Raw genomic sequence first — 18,735 nt, forward strand, 5'->3', positions numbered from 1 at the left:
AAAGTCCCTGGAAACAAACACCCCTTAAGCGAGCAGCCGGCCGCTCGCTAGACTTGGCCTTGTTTTCACCGCTCAGTTAAAAAATAAGAAGGAAAGACACGGCAACGGCATGCACGGGCATCAGCTGCCTGGAAAACGGACGGAGACGGACGCGCCGCCGCCAACCCCCGCTCCACTTAACTTTCATATCCTTGTCTCACAGAAAAAACTTACCTTTCATATCCGCTCGCCGCCATCGCCACCGCCTCCGCCACGGCTATAAAGCTCCGCCCTTTGGCCGGCCCGCTCCTCCTCTCTTCGTCCGGGCAGCGCCTCTCGCCTCCTTCCTTCGTCCTTGGTCTGTCCTGGCTGCGTGGTGGTCTCCGTGCCGGCCTCCGATTCCAAATCCAGCCGCCCGCTCGTGCCCTGCTCCCTCTCCGCTTGCAGGGCCGCGCCGCTCCCCGAGGACGCGGGCGGGCGCCCGGGCCTCGCCCCGCGGGGCTCGGGCAAGTGGCGGGCGACCGGCGCCGTGCGCCAGCTGCGTGCGCTCGTCCTCGACTCGTGCCGCTCCTCCTCTTGCGTCTGGTGAGGCGACTCGTCCTCTGTTCGTGCCTCTCCTCGTTTCGCGTTCGGTGAGGCAGTTTGTCCTGGATTCGTGCCTCTTCTCCTCTCGCCTCGCTCAATTCGTCCTTGCTCGTCCTATGTTTCTCGTCCTCACTCGATTCATCCGTCGTTTAGAGTAGAAGAACCTTGTCTGATTTGTTTCATTTTGCTCGTCCTCGATTCGTCTGTTCTGAAGCGCGTCTGATTTGTTTGATTTTGCTCGTCCTCGCCGTCGGCCGTTTAGATAGAAATCGCGCCTGGTTTGATTTGCTCGTCCTCGCCGTCGTCGTTAGTTTAGAGTCGCGTGTGCTTTGATTCTCGCTCGGCCTTGTCATTGCCCCGCGTGTTCTTGGGGCCGTCTTGTCGGGGGTCTTCGTTCCTGCGACTCTGGGAGGAAGCGAGCGAGCGGTCTATCGGTTTGGGTCACCGTCTGGTTTGCGAGCTAACAAGTCTGCTTGAGAAACTTGTGCGCGCGCTACTGTTATCTGACGATCCTGTGTTTCGTGTTCACGGTGGAGCGATGGTTCCCGTGTTTCTGTTTGAGAAACTTGTGCGTGCGCTTCTGTTATCTCACGATTTCGCGTTTCGTGTTTGCTTTGGGGCGACGGTTGCAGGAACGATCGGTTCTGGTTCCGAAATTGGAGCAGTGTCAGATCGGTTTCTGTGTCGATTCTTGTTCTACCGGCAGTCGTGTGTGTTCCCATCCTAGATGCAGAGAATCCTGTTCTTGTTTGTTGCGGTTGTTCTGATGCTGTTCTTTTCAATTGTTTATTGTTATCATGTTTGCTTATCTTCCCATATGGCATGATTGATTGTTTGTTGTTTGTTGTTTGATTGATTGCCTTGAGATGGATTGTTGTTTGTTGTTTGATTGATTGCCTTGAGATGGATTGTTGTTTGTTCTTTGATTGATTGCCTTGACAAGGTAAAAACCTAGGCCAATTGATTGATGTTTGTTGCCTTGAGATGGTATGTTTCTACATGGCACCATTGATTGTTGTTTGTTGCCTTGAGATGGTACATGTTTATATGGCATGATTGATTGATGTTTGTGTATTGTTATTAATATTGATTGCTATTTGTTGATTGGTATCTAACTTTGGTATATGTAGTTCCTGAACATAGGTAACAGACCTAGCACTACTCTTTTTTCTGAATTATTTGTGATTATGTCTTATGTGGATATCATATTCTTTTTTTAGTATTACTGTTGTCCAGTCCTTGGAATAATGCTTTTCTAAGTATTTAAGGTACATACATGTTGATCTGGACATATCACATTTGCTCTTTATTATGTTGCTAAGGACACTGATGGGTTGAGTTGGCATATAGCACATGCATATTTACATTCTTTACATTTTGCGATGCTGATGCCTGTAGTCCCAAAGCATTCATTTACCTGATATTTGCATGGATGTTTCCATGATGGCTAATTTGATTCATTATCGTTGTTCTGATGGTGTGCTTCTGGTGGTTTAACTAAAGTCGTGGATCGCTCATCAACCTGGTATGTCTTTGGATGATAATCCCTCTCGAATTTAAATCGTTCCTATATTTTACACAATGTTTATCTCATGGCTAGTAATGGTAAACTTATGAATGCATATCCCACATTTTAGCTAGTTATATAGTAACACCATACTTCCTTGGATGACGTTTTGTATATGAAAGTGTGGTGAGCTCACATATTGTGTCGGTATCTACCTAACGCAGCTGAGCTCTTTCTGGATAGGGCAGAGGTACAATATTTACATCCATGGCAGAAGGTTCTTAACCCTGAACTCATCAAAGGTCCTTGGACTCAAGAGGTTTGGCACTGCACTCCTGACTTTGCTCGAAAAAAATATATGTTTTGCACATTTTATAGTTGTATTTATGATTATGATATTTTTATACAGGAAGATGACAAAATTATTGATCTTGTAAGCAAGTATGGACCAACAAAATGATCTCACTGCAAGGACCTGCAGAAGGACCCTCCCACCTCAGCGCAGGTGATTTCCCCTCTGCCCCGTTTGATTCCGTTTGCCCCGAATTGGGTTGTGTCTGGATGAGCGCGCTGTTGGCATGGTCTGGTTGTTAACTGTTGTTACTGGTCATGGGGGTTAGGTTGTTGATTATATAGTTGTGCTCTCGCAGTGCTTTTAGGTTTGTTGTGCTCTCGCACTGCTTATGAACTGTACATGGACTACAATTATGATTGACTCATGTCAAGTGTGTGATGTATCTTCTGAGCAGGTCATTAAAAAACCCTTGGATTTTGTTTTGTTAGGTTATAAAGTATGCCAACCTTATTACAGTTTACAGTCAGTACCACATGGGCAGAACATGCACCACCCTGTAGCACTATATGTTATCTTAACTGCCATAACCAAAAGAAATTAAAATTGCCAAGGACTTCACAATTTATATGGATAGTTAGGCATGACTAGCACTATTTAAGAAACATAAACAGTACCAATCTAATCTGTTAGGCATGGACTAGACTATTTAAGAAACATAAATAGTACCAACCAAATCAATAGGGATAATTTTTGAGAGTGAACTATGTTTTAGGAGGTGAGGTGGCAATGGTCACCTGTGTTCCTTAGTCTATTAACGCATACGGGAATAAATATAATTACTGAAGCAACTTTATGGTAATGTTGTTTAAATCTGATTTGAGAAACACGAACAGTACTAACCTGATCAATAGAGAGAATTGTCAAAAGTGACCTCTGTTTTAGTAGGTTGCAATGATCACCTGCTTTCCTTGGTTTATCAATGCATACTGGAAGAAATATAATTACCGAAGCAACTTTACCATTGTTAATGTTGTGTAAATCTGATTTGAGAAACATGAATGGTACCATCCTAACCAATAGAGAGAATCATCAATAGTGGCCTATGTTTTAGTAGGTGAGGTTGTAATGGTCACCTGTTTTCCTTGGTCTATCAATGCATACAGGAAGAAATATAATTACTGAAACAACTTTAGCATTCATAATGTGTGTAAACCTGATGTTTTGTGTTTTTGTGGAGAATAAGTGGCTTCAGTGGATGTCCTGGCCTCCTGGGTGACTTGATGTTTTTTCATACAACATTTGGTTGCACTAACCTCTTGAAATGAAGATCAATGAACTTTGAATTATTCTAATCATTTTACTGGACGCGTATATGATGGATAACCCTTAATAATACAATTTCATGCCTAATTCTAAACTTGTTCACACATAACTAAAGCTGGCCGCTGTTTGATCTCACAACAAATATGACTTGTTTCTTACTCATACTTGACTGGCTTCATACAAATGCTTGTCTGACTATTGCGTAATACTGTATTACTTTCCTTTTATTCAGGCAGGTCCTGTAAGTGAGGACATGTTCCACTGGCAGGCCACTATCATGGGACCCTCGGACAGCCTATTTACTGGTGGTCTATTTTTGGTGAACATCCATTTCCCACTGGATTATCCCTTCAAGCCCCCGAAGGTAATTTCTGGTGTACCGAGCTAACCTTTGTAATGATATTGGAATTGCTGTTACACAAATGTCTTAGGGGTCCTCAAACAATTAGTTTGCTGCTGCTTGCTATCTTATCTATTTTTTTCTGACATTCAGACATGAACATATTTCAGGTCTCTTTCCGCACCAAGGTGTTCCACCCAAACATCAACAACAACGGCAGCATTTGCCTCGACATTCTCAAGGAACAGTGGAGCCCGACTTTGACCATATCAAAGGTAATGATCTGCATTCCTAGCTTGGTTGTTCCATTTTTTGCTTAAAGCTTGTTGTTGATATAAGCTTGGTTCCTTCAGCAAATTAATCTCACAAAAAAATCTTCATTTATGTTTCTCTAATATTTACCCGTCTCTGTTAACAGGTCCTCCTGTCAATCTGTTCGTTGCTGACGGACCCCAATCCCAATGATCCTCTGGTGCCTGAGATTTGTCACATGTACAAGACTGATTGGGCCAAGTATGAGTGTGCCTGGACACAGAAGTACGCCATGGGTGGATGTATAGGCAAGCAATGTCGAGAGAGGTATTCTTTTGATTGTTCTATTTTTATGGTTTGCTGAAATGCATTCCCCCCTGGGTGGGATGTTTGTTAATTTTGAAACACACTGGTTACTTCCATTTGTGTACTTTATTTGTTCTTAGTTCTTCTCACCTATAGCTAAAGTCAAAGACGACAAACCAGGTGACTTATTGGAGTTGCAGGACTACAAATCATCGGTAAGTTTCTATGCTTTCAAATGGTCAGAGTTTAAATTTTGATCAGTTTGTCTGACTTGTTTTATACCGAATCCTTGATTTCTTGATAACTTTGATATACACACATGAATAATTACTTATGCTATTATGATCATAAACTGATTTCTATGATGCCTATTACATAACAGGTCATCTAAATCTTCATTTGCAAATATGACTGCCGGTGCTGCTGATGATGTAAGTTACTTTTCTTGCTTCAAGAATAATAGAAACATCATTTACATCACCCTCACATTTTAAGTTGCTCATGTCATTTTAGGCTAGCCATCTGCTTGGAACTGATAAGAGACAACCGATGTTGCCAACTTGAAACATATATTTTTTAGGTATGAATGGCTTACCTCTCCTCCTCTCGCGTCTGTTGAGGCAATTCGTCCTTGGTTCGTGCCTCTCCTCCTCTCGCGTCTGGTGAGGCAATTCGTCCTCGATTCCCTCTCCTCTCGCCTCTAACTTTATGTTGCTCGTCCCTGCTCGATTCATCCGTTTAGATTAGAAGAATCGCGCATGATTTGTCATTTTGCTCGTTCTCGATTCATCTGTCTTGAAGCGCGTATGATTCGACTGATTTTCCTCGTCCTCGATTCGTCCGTTTAGATAGAAAATCGTGTCTGGTTTGATTTACTTGTTCTCCTCGTCAGTCTAGAGTCGCTTGTGATATGATTTTGTCGTCCTCGCTGTCGCCCCGATGCTTTCGTGTGTTCTTGGGGCCGTCTCATCGGGGGTCTCCATCCCTGTGACTCTGGGAGGAAGTGGGCGAGCGAGCAGTCGGTCGGTCTAGTTTGCGAACTAACAAGTCTGTTTGAGAAACTTCTGTTCCCACGTTTTGTGTTCACGGTGATCAATGGTTCCTGCATTTACTTGTGCGTGCGCTTTTGTTATTTCATGATCATGCGTTTCGTGTTCGCGCCCGGCGATGGTTGCAGGAATCATCAGTTCTGGTTTCGAAATTGGAGCAGTGTCAGATCGGTTCCTCTGTTCCATCACCTATGTTGTTTGTTGGTTATTTTCAGATCTCAAATGCATGCGCCCTTGTGATACTCTAGTTCCAGGGTCCGTTAATACAAGGTGGATTATTGGCCCTCTGTCGATTCTTGTCCCACCTAGATGCAGGTCTCAACATTGCGGTTGTGTGCTGGTCTCGCTTTCGACAGGCGTGTGTGCTCCCATCCTAGATGTAGAGAATCTTGTTCTGTCCGTTGCGGTTGTTCTGATGGTGTTCTTTTCAATTGGTTTATTGTTATCACGCTTTTCTTATGTTCCCATATGGCACGATTGATTGATTGATTGTTGTTTGTTGTTTGATTGATTGCCTTGAGATGGATTGTTGTTTGTTGTTTGATTGATTGCCTTGAGGTGGATTGTTGTTTGTTGTTTGATTGATTGCCTTGAGATGGATTGTTGTTTGTTGTTTGATTGATTGCCTTGAGAAGGTACAAACCATGTAGGCCAATGGATTGTTGTTTGAGCCTTGAGGTGGATTGTTGTTCGTTGAGGTGAATTTTTTGGTATTACTATTCCTTGTTCCCTTTTGAAGTCCAGTTATTCAAATCTGATGTGGAAGGTATGAATATTGATATCACTTCTGTGTTAGTATACTAGCTATGGTGTGTTTTATTCAACTTATTAAGCATATCTCTTACAAGTTTGCCTTGAGATGGTACATTTTATATGGCGCGATTGGTTGCTATTTGTCGAATGTGAACTCGTATCTTGACGAATAATCATTTATGCTAACTTGGTATTGGTAGTTCCTCACCATAGGTAATACACCTATTACTTGTTTAGTGTAGACTGACTATTCTTTTTTCTAAACTTTTTGTGATTATGTCTTCACATTGCACTGCTCCCAGATCCATATCAACGTGCCCACACTATCGGATGAGCATAAAGATGTAAGGAACTCCTCCCAAGAATCTCTGTTGCTCCTTGTATTAACTTGGCGACTAGACTTTGCATGCTATTTTTTTCCGTAAAACTGGAGCTCCTTGCTGTAACCCATTATATGACTATATGAGCATGCACCACTTTCAGGTTATGAAAAAATGCGGTGCACCAAACAAGATTGACTTCCTCTCTCTTTCTTATACAAGGCATGCAGAAGATGTGCGGAAGGTAAGTAACTCATTATGTCGATATTTAGAGTGTACTACTTCACAGTGCCATCTTTCCCAACAGATTGAATTTTTTTATATTGATATTTTGTTGAATAGTATCACATGTTTGGGCACTTCATACTTTGGGAAAATGTTCCTAACGTTGATAGTATTTTTCCTGTAATAGGCACGGGAGTTCCTCTCAAAGTTAGCTGATCTTAGCCAAACTCTGATTTTAGCCAAAATTAACATGTATTTTTCTCAATTGAGTACTACTTTGTTTTGTTCTTTAGGTGTTCTTATTTCAACTGATGTGGCAAATGCGGTGCTGGACAGTTAGTTTTTGCCTCTTGCAGATATCTTATACTTTGGTGATCCTGTACAATTGCTCTTTACTACACCCAAACAAACTATAATTACACAAGCTGTAACATGAATCATAATTGTTTTGTTCAGGTAGTGATGACATTCTCCTTGGTGCTGAGACTTGCCATGGGTTGTATCCAGTTGAGACTATTTCAACAGTAGGCAGAATTTGTGCTGAGGTGAGCTTTCTTTTGGAGTTCTACGTTCTCTTGATAAACATGAGTGTTTGGGAGGCATTTGTTGATAGGTTCCCATTTGTAGTTCAAATCAGACTTCAATACTAAAATGTTACAAATAAATACCATTCTTTGGAACAGCCCCTAAATGTCAACAAGTATATCTTTGGCACTCTAATGGAATCTGATGGAAATTCACTCCCTCCCGCCTTTTCTCTCTTTATATTTGGTGATCATGAATTGTTTCACAGGCTGAGAAGGTCTTCAACCAGGATTTGTACTTCAAGCGAACCATGAAATACGTGGGAGAACCCATGACCCACTTGGAGTCTATTGCTTCGTCTACAGTGCGTATTTTGTTTCTTCTCATTTTCCAACCTTTTGGTAGTGTTTACAGGGGAACAATTTTTGTCTTCCATTGATTGAATATCAGGCTGTGACACTTGGGTTTATAAGTTTGAAATAGTTCACTACCTATCTGCTAGGTGCGGCTGCTATCAAAGTTAAGGCTTCGGTCATCATTTGCTTGACCTCATCTGGGAGGGCTGCAAGGTAGAAAGAGAAAGAAAAAGAGTATTTCTTCTTATAGGCGCTTCACCTCATCTTGTAGTTTAATGGAAATTGATTCATATATTATGCTGTATTGAGTACAGGCTAATTGCCAAGTACAGGCCCACCATGCCATTCCTCGTCTGAAAACAAGTCAATTGAAGTGGAGCTTCACAGGCACATTTGAAGTATGTGAACAACCTTTTTCCTTCTAACCTTTTTAGTACCTCCTGTGTGTGCTATATATAGGTAATAATGATTCAGAACTAGCATGCTGATCTTCAAACTTTGAAAGATAACTTAAGGCTATAGTTTTGTTAATGACAAATCTAACACTGAAACTTGCACAATCACGCAACTCAATACAGAGGAACAATATATAAGTATTTTCCATGTAATGCTAGAAAATTCATTTAGCATTTAACCTTCATGGTTTTGCCTTGATACAACATCCTTCTTTTCTCTCAGCAAAAGAATGATGATATGTATTGCTCCTTTATTTTTACATGGTGCATAATTCCTACTACCTCTGTTTCAGTTTATAAGGGACGTATTTCTAGATCATCAGTTTGACCAACGAAATACATATTATATGCTGAAGTATACCATTGAAATTTGTTTTTGAAATAGGTTTGTCATGGTGTACCTTTTGTAGCATACCTCATATTCCATTGGCCAAATCGTTGATCTAAAAATAGCATGTGCCTAACAAACAAAAAGATTGGGACTATGTTGTTCAGCTGCACTCACTAATGTACTATAGAATTTACCCTGATGAGAAACAGTGTGGTGTTCAACTAGACTCACTAATTAACATGTATTACCACGTGTCTAATACATCCCTATCTAGACAAATCTAAGATAAGTAATTCGGGATGGAGGGAGTACTAAAGAATTTTGCCCGATAAGAACCAATATCGCTTATGTTGGACCAAGACTTGTCTCTGGTGTTTGGCAGTGTGCCAGTTATAACTCATATTTGTTGCATTATATTCCTGCAGGCAAGACAATCACTCATAGTTAGAGGCCTCTTTCCCATGCTTGCTGATCCACGTCACCCGGTGAGTTAACCTGCCTTCATCTGTTGCCTACATTAACCATTCTTTGGTGGTTCTTTTCAATTTTAGAATACATGGCCCAGTACGTATAATATGAAAAACAGGAACTACCTATAAATATCAACGCCCTTGTTCTGAACATAAAGGGAATAATGGCAATTGGCATTAGTGCATATTCCCAATATGTGAAAAGTGGATGCTTTACATACATTAGGCCAGTGAATTAATTATGCTTTTAGGGTTTTTGCTTGCATCATGTTCTACGAGTGCAGTTCACTTTTGAACTGTTGGCAAGTCATCATAAGCTTGGTTAATCAGTACATTATTTCAAACTTGACTGGTGGTAGGCTGGTTTGTTTATTCTGTATAATATAAACGCAATACGTGAGCTTATAAGCTGGTGTGAACCAGTGAGGCTGATGTTTGGGGGTGTTTCATCTTGCATCCACCTTGAATTATTTGGTAGCTAGAATTCCTTGATTTGGACCCAACAAGTAAGAAGGTTGGTTTGCCTGGTGATTTGTACTGACATTGTTTCTCTGCCCTGCAGGCTGAATCTACTAGCACTACAAATGAATCAGTGTTGAAGGCTACTCTTACCTTAGCCAGAATTTTTATAAGAATGTTGCTCATGTTACATGCCTTCCTTTCTCTAGTAAGTAGAACAAGAATACATTTAACATTTCTTTTATGTCCATATGCGTACGCTCATGATATTTTGAATTGCAAACTAAATTCTAAATAAATAAGCACGCGTCTCTGTGCCTACAGACTTGTGGGTAGTGATGAATATAATCACTTAATCAGCCTCTAACTAGCTTCCTATTTTTAGGAACGAAGATCTGAATCACCCTCACCCCTCTAGAGAGATTAGTTTACAAATTCAAGTTCTGGAATTCTTTATAGCTTTTTGAGTTTACTTCGGTCTTGCATGTATTAGATTTCTGTTTGTGCCCCTATCTATGTCTGTTTCTTGTGTGCAAGCACTCCTTTATGTGTGTGTGACTCTGTGTGCTTGACTCTGTGTGTGTGTGGCTTGACTGTGTGTGTGACTGTGTGGCTTGACTGTGTGTGTGACTGTGTGTGGCTTGACTGTGTGTGTGCTTGACTCTTTGTGTGTGAATATTGCATTTGCTTGATGGTGTGTCTTGTATGCTTTGTTGAATGATTGGTTGTATAACTTGTGTTTTATATATGTTGGGGCCTAACACTGCCTTTGCCGGTCCCAAGCCCGGATGTGAAAATGTGGAGGGAGCTGCAGTTACCTTCTTTGTATTGTTTGCATTACGAGTGTCGATAGAAATTACACAGCTTAGGTTACTGTCCTAATCGAATAGTGAATCTTCACATAATTTGGTAGCATGTGATTTAAGCTTTAAAATGCATCCTTCCTTGCTATAAACTTACTGATTCCTTTCTGAAGTTGTACGAGGTCAGTGTTATGGTACGGGTGTGTTCCTTTCTAAAGTTGTATGATGTCAGTGTCTGGTTTGATTTGCTCGTCCTCACCGTCACCCGTTTAGAAGCGCTTCTGATATGATTTTGGTCATCCTCGCTGTCGCCCTGATGCTCTTGCATGTTCTTGGGGCCGTCTCGTCAGGGGTCTCCACCGTTTGGATCACCATCTGGTTTGCGAACTAACAAGTTTGTTCGAGAAATGCGTGCGCTTTTGTTATCTGATGATCCTGCGTTTCGTGTTCACGGTGGAGTGATGATTCCAGCGTTTCTGTTTGAGAAACTTGTGCGTGCGCTTCTGTTATATGACGATCCTGCATTTTGTGTTCGCGTTGGGGCGACGGTTGTAGGAACGATTGGTTCTGGTTTCAAAATTGAAGCAGTGTCAAATTGGTTCCTCTGTTCCATCACCTGTCTCCCATCGTAGATGTAGAGAATCTTGTTCTTGTCTGTTACGGTTGTTTTGATGGTGTTCTTTTCAATTGGTTTCTTGTTATCATGCTTTGCTTATGTTCCCATATATGGTGATGTGTGTTCAGGGGTGCAAACCATGTAGGCCGTGGGTACTATGATATGAGGCTTCTCTCCTGCTAAAAAATTAGGATGATAGGCTAAGAAGAAAAGTTTGACTCTTGTAACAATCTGCTTGGTTTCCACTTCTTTGTGTTGCCGATTTGACATCCAATGCCTATCTTATTTATTATAATCATGTTTTCCCTGTTTGTTTTCATATCCAATGCATCCACTCATCAAAAAACCCTTTTCCCTTCTTTTTGTAATCAATAATCATGTTTATCATGGTGTTCGGCAACACTCCATTTCTACTGTTCTTTGTTCCCTTTTGTAGTTCACTGATTCAAATCTGTTGTGGAAGGTAGGAATATTGATCACTTCTGTGTTAGTACACTAGCTATGATATGTTTATATGGCATGCTTGATTATTGTTTGTTTATGGTTGTTAAGATTGATTGATTGATTGAATGTTGTTTGTTGATTGATTGACTGCTGTTTGTTGACCGGTATCTAACATTGGTATTGGTAGACCTAGCACTATTCTTTTTTCTGAACTTTTTTCTGATTATGTCTTATGTGGATATCATATTCATTTTTTGTATTACTACTGTCCAGTCACTTGAATAACACTTTTCCAAGTATTTAAGGCATAGACATTTGGATCTGGACATATCATATTTGCTCTTTATTGTGTTGCTAAGGACACTGATGGGTTGAGTTGGCATATATAGCGCAGGTATATTGACGTTCTTTACATTTTGCGATGCTGATGCCTGTAGTCCCAGAGCATTTATTTAGCCAAGTATGATGTTTGTGCTCAGAATGATGTATATGTAGAATCCAGGGGTGGATGGATGTTTTCATGATGGCTAATTTGATTTTTATGGTTGTTCGGATGGTGTGCTTCTGGTGGTTGAACTGAAGCCGTGGATCACTCACCATCCTGGTATGTGTTTGGATGATAATCCCTCTCGAATTTAACTCCTTCCTATATTTTACACAATGTTTATCTCACGGCTGGTAATGGTAACCTTATGAATGCATATCCCACATTTTAGCTAGTTATATAGTAACGCCATACTTCTTTGGACGTTGTTCTTTATATGCAAGCGTGATGAGCTCACATATTGTGTCGGTATCTACCTGTGTAGCTGAGCTATTTCCGGATAGGACAGAGGTACAATGTTTGCATCCATGGCAAAAGGTTCTTCTGATTGTTCAAAGGTCCTTGCTCATCAAAGGTCCTTAGACTCAAGAGGTTTGTCACTGCACTCCTGACTTTGCTTGAGAAAAAAAAGCTTTTGCACATTTTATAGTTATATTTATGATATTTTTTCTACAGGAAGATGACAAAATTATTGATCTTGTAAGCAAGTATGGACCAACAAAATGGTCTCATTGCAAGGTCCTGGATCTGGATGTATAGGCAAGCAATGTTGAGAGAGGTATTCTTCTGATTGTTCTATTTTTATGGTTTGCTGAATGCATTTCCCCCCTCCGTGCAAGACAAACATGGATGTTTGCTAATTTGAAACACACTGGTTACTTCCATTTGTGTACTTCTATTTGTGTAACTTCTATTTGTTCTTAGTTCTTCTCACCTATAGCTAAAGTCAAAGACGACAAACCAGTTGAATTATTGGAGTTGCAAGATACACAGAATCATCAGTAAGTTTCTATCCTTTCAAATGGTCAAGATTATGAATTTTGATCAGTTTGTTTGACTTGTTTTGTACCGAATCCTTGATTTCTTGATAACTTCGATACACACACATGAATAATTACTTATGCTGTTATGATTATCACTTAATCAGCCTCTGACTAGCTTCTTATTTTCAGGAACAAAGATCTAAATCACCCTCACCCCTCTAGAGAAATAAGTTTACTCATTCAGATTCTGGAATTTTTTATAGCTTTCTGAATTTACTTTGTTCTTGCATGTATTAGCTTTCTGTTTGTGCCCCAATCTATGTCTATTTCTTTCTGTTTCTTGTGTGCAAGCGCTCCATTGTGTGTGTGTGACTATGTGCATGTGATATGCCCCTATCTATCTCTGTTTCTTGTGTGCAAGCGCTCCGCTGTGTGTGTCTGACTCTGTGTGTGACTGTGTGTATGTCTGACTCTGTGCGTGACTATGTGTATGTCTGACTGTGTGTGACTCTGTATATGTGTGTGTGAATGTTGCATTTGCTTGTGTGTATGTGACTGTGTGTGTGTTTGTGTTTGTGTGAATATTGCATTTGCTTGATGGTGTGGCCTGTATGCTTTGCTGAATGATTGGTGTTAGTGTGGTTTAACACTGCCTTTGCCGGTCCCAAGCCCAGATGTGAAAATGTGGAGGGAGATGCATTTACCTCCTTTTAATCTTGTATATATTCACCTTCTGAATTTTGCGGTTGATGGCATTCTAGTTTACTTAGATGGTTAGCTTGTTAATTAGTTTTGTGCATGCAAGACTTGAAATCTAGCTGATGTAGTGTTTAGTTTATGTACATGATAAATGGTTTTGTTGTGCACCTTTTTAAAGACGCCGCCCGTTTTCCCCTCTATTTTCACTTGCATTTCTTGTGTTTCTGAATTGATTATCTGTTGTAAGATATGGTTAGCGTATATAGTTTAGAGATAAATGCCTTTGTGTGCAGCAGTTTTCATACATTTTATTCATTCCAATGGTGATTTTACTGCTAGTTTTTGTGTGTTGGAACTCTTGCGGAAGTTCTCTGTACCCGAGTGCCATTTTGTACCTAGAACATCACTGAAGCTAGTGTTTCAGTGTCATTTTGTTCTAGAACATCACTGAAGCCAGTTTTTTTAGACGAGTGATGTGATTACATTGTACCAGACTGTAGCAGCTCAGTGTATGAGTATGTGCCCTGCAGCAACAATTATCTAGCTACTTAACAGGACTGGCTACTTTTGAACAACCAGGTAGTTCATAAATGCAGTTTTACTTATACTAGCAAAAGAGCCCGTGCGTCGCAACGGGAGAGAAAACATAACACACGCTCTTAACTCAACAACCATTACTCAAGACCACAATAGGTCCATCTCCTTTATTTTTGCGGGGCATCATATTTGTGTTGCCGATTATCCTCCTTCTCACCCTCGCCGGCGATGGCCTTGGTGTTCACACAAAACAACCAAAACGTGTGTTGAATATGGTTAATCTTAAGGCGTTTGTCTCTCCCTCTCTCTCTCACTCGCTTTCTCTCACTCTCGCGACGAGAAATCTGTTGTTTTCCTCTGTGACATTTTTCAGAGGTATGCATGTGTAGTTATCGATGTTTTCTTTTCCGTATATGGTTATAGTGGGGTATTTATTTGCAATCCAGATCGCCGCCGGTATGAAAAAAACGAATCTTGCGCTATAAATTATAAGTTTGCTTCCATAACAATATTTTAAAAATATTTAACAGGTAAAATTAACATCATATTTAGATTCCACCCATTTTTCTAATAAAATTTCATATATAATATGTTAAAATCGAAGTTACAGTTTAAAAGATACAAATAATTTAGAAAATCATTTGGTTTGACTCAAATATATTCCAAAACAATACTTAAAAATACGTAACAGGTAAAAATAATCTCATATTCACATTCTACATATTTTTCTAATCAAATTTCATATATAACATGTTCAAATCGGAGTTACGATTTAAAAGATATGGATGATTTTAAAAAGCATTTGTATGACTTAAATATGATCCACGAATGAATTACCTAAAACATCAGGGGGGTTTCGAAAAATGTAAAATAACGGTTCGGGTGTGACTTAAATCCGGACGGCGGGTTGATTTCAAGAAAAGCCAGGGATTTTTATGTAAAATACGAGAATAACAATTCGTTTTAACTTAAAATAGGGCTGCGAGTTGAATTCTCTGAAATAGAGGGACTTTTCTGAAAAATGCCATGACGGACGAAAGAAACCCAATTTGCTTTATTATTAGGTAAAGATTGAGCTTCTTCATTTCCTAGATGCAGCAGGCTGTCCATGTTGTGTGTCTCAATTCTTTGATTCACCTGTAATTTCATTTCAGCAGGTTGTCCATGCTGTGTGTTCCATATGGATTAGACGCCGTCGACTACTTTGTCTTCAATGCCGTGGCTCCTCGTTGGGTCTTTAGTACTTCTGATGTGTGTTCGGTTTTTAATCCCCATTATGTGTGATGCTCTTTGTTTCTGTGTAATTTGAATCTTTGTTGTGCTCTTGTGAGCGGTGTCCATGATTTCAATGGTGTTTCCATGTGACTTTGAACCATGTCTGTGTTATGATCTTGTGAAAACGTTGCGTGAATATTTATTGCCAATCATGTGTCGTGCCAATGCTCCCTTTGGTTGATTGTGTGGCTTGTTGCTTAGCTGAATGATTGGTTGTAGTGTTTGCTAATTCTTTTGTGTTTAGTAGTTTTGTAGTTTAACACTGCCTTTGCCAGTCCCAAGCCCGGATGAGCAAATGTGGAGCGAACAACATGTAGTAGTGAATGAAGCCGAATACGTTTTAGTTCTGTTCCCAAAGGTAAGTGAGTGTATAGGAAGCCTTGCATGAAAGGCCTCCTGTACCACAATTCTCTAGAAAGATGTAGTTCAATTGTTGTGGGTAACTGCTTCCCTAGAAAATCCTGTAGAGTAGTGTAGCAGATGCAAGCAAGTGGGGATGATTCACAGAGTTCCCTGATAATTACAGTTGTTGGAAATATGCCCTAGAGGCAATAATAAAAGTATTATTATATTTCAATGTTCATGATAAATGTCTTTTATTCATGCTATAACTGTATTATCCGGAAATCGTAATACACGTGTGAATACTTAGACCACAATACGTCCCTGGTGAGCCTCTAGTTGACTAGCTCGTTGTGATCAACATATAGTCATGGTTTCCTGACTATGGACATTGGATGTCGTTGATAACGGGATCACATCATTAGGAGAATGATGTGATGGACAAGACCCAATCCTAAGCATAGCATAAAAGATCGTGTAGTTCGTTTTGCTAGAGCTTTGCCAGTGTCAAGTATCTCTTCCTTCGACCATGAGATCGTGTAACTCCCGGATACCGTAAGAGTGCCTTGGGTGTATCAAACGTCACAACGTAACTGGGTGACTATAAAGGTGCATTACAGGCATCTCCGAAAGTAGCTGTTGGGTTGACACGGATCGAGACTGGGATTTGTCACTCCGTATGACGGAGAGGTATCTCTGGGCCCACTCGGTAATGCATCATCATAATGAGCTCAATGTGACCAAGGTGTTGGACACGGGATCATGCATTACGGTACGAGTAAAGTGACTTGCCGGTAACGAGACTGAACAAGGTATTGGGATACCGACGATCGAGTCTCGGGCAAGTAACGTACCGATTGACAAAGGGAATTGCATACAGGGTTTGATCGAATCCTCGACATCGTGGTTCATCCGATGACAACATCGAGGAGCATGTGGGAGCCATCATGGGTATCCAGATCCCGCTGTTGGTTATTGACTGAGAGCGTCTCGGTCATGTCTGCATGTCTCCCGAACCCGTAGGGTCTACACACTTAAGGTTCGGTGACGCTAGGGTTATTAGGAAGACTAGTATGTGACTACCGAATGTTGTTCGGAGTCCCGGATGGGATCCTGGACGTCACGAGGAGATCCGGAAGGGTCCGGAGGTAAAGATTTATATATGGGAAGTTGTCAAACGGACACCGGGAAGTTTCGGGGTCATATCGGTATTGTACCGGGGCCACCGGAAGGGTTCCGGGGGTCCACCGGGAGGGGCACCCCTCCCGGGGGGCCACATGGGCTGCATGGGGCAGGGAGCCAACCCCTGGTGGGCTGGCCGCACCCCCTCCCTTGGGACCATGCGCCTAGGGTTGAGGGGGGAACCCTAGAGGGGGCGCCCCCCTTGGCTTGGGGGGCAAGCCACCCTCTCCCCTCTCCCCTAGGCCGCCGCACCCCCCCTAGATGGGTTCTAGGGGGCCGGCCCCCTTCTCCCTTCCCCCTATAAATAGAGGGGTGAGGGGAGGGCAGCCGCACCACCCTCCAAGGCGCAGCCCTCCCCTCCCCAACACCTCTCCTCCTCCGTTGTGTGCTTGGCGAAGCCCTGTCGGAGTACTGCCTCTCCACCATCACCACGCCGTCGTGCTGCCGGTGGAGCTGTCTTCCTCAACCTCTCCTTCCCATTGCTGGATCAAGAAGGAGGAGACGTCTCCCGTCCCGTACGTGTGTTGAACACGGAGGTGCTGTCCGTTCAGCACATGGTCATCGGTGATTCGAATCACGTCGAGTACGACTACATCATCACCTTGCAAGCTTCCGCACGCGATCTACAAGTGGTATGTAGATGCAAACTCTCTCCCTTGACTCGTTGCTTAGATGAACTCATAGATGGATCTTGGTGAAACCGTAGGAAAATTTTTAATTTTCTGCAACGTTCCCCAACAGTGGCATCATGAGCTAGGTCTATGCGTAGTTCTCTTTGCACGAGTAGAACACAATTTTGTTGTGGACGTGGATTTTGTCATCTTACTTGCCTCTACTAGTCTTTTCTTGCTCAACGGTATTGTGGGATGAAGCGGCCCGGACCAACCTTACACGTACGCTTACGTGAGACCGGTTCCACCGACTGACATGCACTAGTTGCATAAGGTGGCTGGCGGGTGTCTGTCTCTCCCACTTTAGTTGGAGCGGAATCGATGAACAGGGCCCTTATGAAGGGTAAATAGAAGTTGACAAAATCACGTTGTGGTGATTCGTAGGTAAGAAAACGTTCTTGCTAGAACCCAATTGCAGCCACGTAAAAGATGCAACAACAATTAGAGGACGTCTAACTTGTTTTTGCAGCGATTGATCATGTGATGTGATATGGCCAGAAGTTGTGATGAATGATGAATTGTGATGTATGAGATCATGTTCTTTGTAATAGGATTCACGACTTGCATGTCGATAAGTATGACAACCGGCAGGAGCCATAGGAGTTGTCTTTATTTTTTGTATGACCTGCGTGTCATTGAATAACGCCATGTAAACTACTTTACTTTATTGCTAAACGTTAGTCATAGAAGTAGAAGTAGTCGTTGGCGTGACAACTTCATGAAGACACGATGATGGAGATCATGATGATGGAGATCATGGTGTCAAGCCGGTGACAAGATGATCATGGAGCCCCGAAGATGAAGATCAATGGAGCTATATGATATTGGCCATATCATTTCACAACTATATAATTGCATGTGATGTTTATTATGTTTATGCATCTTGTTTACTTAGGACGACGGTAGTAAATAAGATGATCCCTTACAAAAAAATTTCAAGAAGTGTTCTCCCCTAACTGTGCACCGTTGCTACAGTTCGTCGCTTCTAAGCACCACGTGATGATCGGGTGTGATGGATTCTTACGTTCACATACAACGGGTGTAAGACAGTTTTACACAGCGAAAACACTTAGGGTTAACTTGACGAGCCTAGCATGTGCAGACATGGCCTCGGAACACGGAGACCGAAAGGTCGAACACGAGTCGTATGGAAGATACGATCAACATGAGAATGTTCACCGACGATGACTAGTCCGTCTCACGTGATGATCGGACACGGGCTAGTCGACTCGGATCGTGTAACACTTAGATGACTAGAGGGATGTATAATCTAAGTGGGAGTTCATAATTTGATTAGAACTTTATTATCATGAACTTAGTCTAAAACC

General features: G+C 41.6%; 1 protein-coding gene across 5 annotated transcripts; it reads left to right on the forward strand.

Moving 5' to 3' along the window:
• Positions 1–201: 201 nt before the first annotated feature.
• On the forward strand, positions 202–9,967 carry LOC123086909 (ubiquitin-conjugating enzyme E2 28-like). 5 transcript variants are annotated; one of them, XM_044508736.1, is made up of 17 exons: positions 202–2,089; positions 2,346–2,390; positions 2,481–2,576; positions 3,926–4,053; positions 4,200–4,304; positions 4,448–4,608; positions 4,728–4,802; positions 4,970–5,018; positions 5,168–5,249; positions 6,692–6,733; positions 6,873–6,953; positions 7,391–7,479; positions 7,728–7,823; positions 7,962–8,028; positions 8,130–8,213; positions 9,027–9,086; positions 9,634–9,963. In XM_044508736.1, the coding sequence occupies exons 3-7, from the start codon at positions 2,528–2,530 to the stop codon at positions 4,741–4,743; spliced, it is 459 nt and encodes a 152-aa protein (XP_044364671.1). In that variant the 5' UTR covers positions 202–2,089; positions 2,346–2,390; positions 2,481–2,527; the 3' UTR covers positions 4,744–4,802; positions 4,970–5,018; positions 5,168–5,249; positions 6,692–6,733; positions 6,873–6,953; positions 7,391–7,479; positions 7,728–7,823; positions 7,962–8,028; positions 8,130–8,213; positions 9,027–9,086; positions 9,634–9,963. The 5 variants fall into 5 exon arrangements, with proteins under 5 accessions (XP_044364671.1, XP_044364673.1, XP_044364675.1 ...); XM_044508738.1 differs by lacking the exon at positions 202–2,089 and having other exon boundaries at positions 2,306–2,390; positions 4,744–4,802; positions 5,101–5,249; positions 9,634–9,967; XM_044508740.1 differs by lacking the exon at positions 202–2,089 and having other exon boundaries at positions 2,306–2,390; positions 4,768–4,802; positions 5,101–5,249; positions 9,634–9,967.
• Positions 9,968–18,735: the final 8,768 nt, after the last annotated feature.

The sequence above is a fragment of the Triticum aestivum genome, chromosome 4A (genome assembly GCF_018294505.1).
Source record: "Triticum aestivum cultivar Chinese Spring chromosome 4A, IWGSC CS RefSeq v2.1, whole genome shotgun sequence".
NCBI classification, from domain to species: domain Eukaryota; kingdom Viridiplantae; phylum Streptophyta; class Magnoliopsida; order Poales; family Poaceae; genus Triticum; species Triticum aestivum.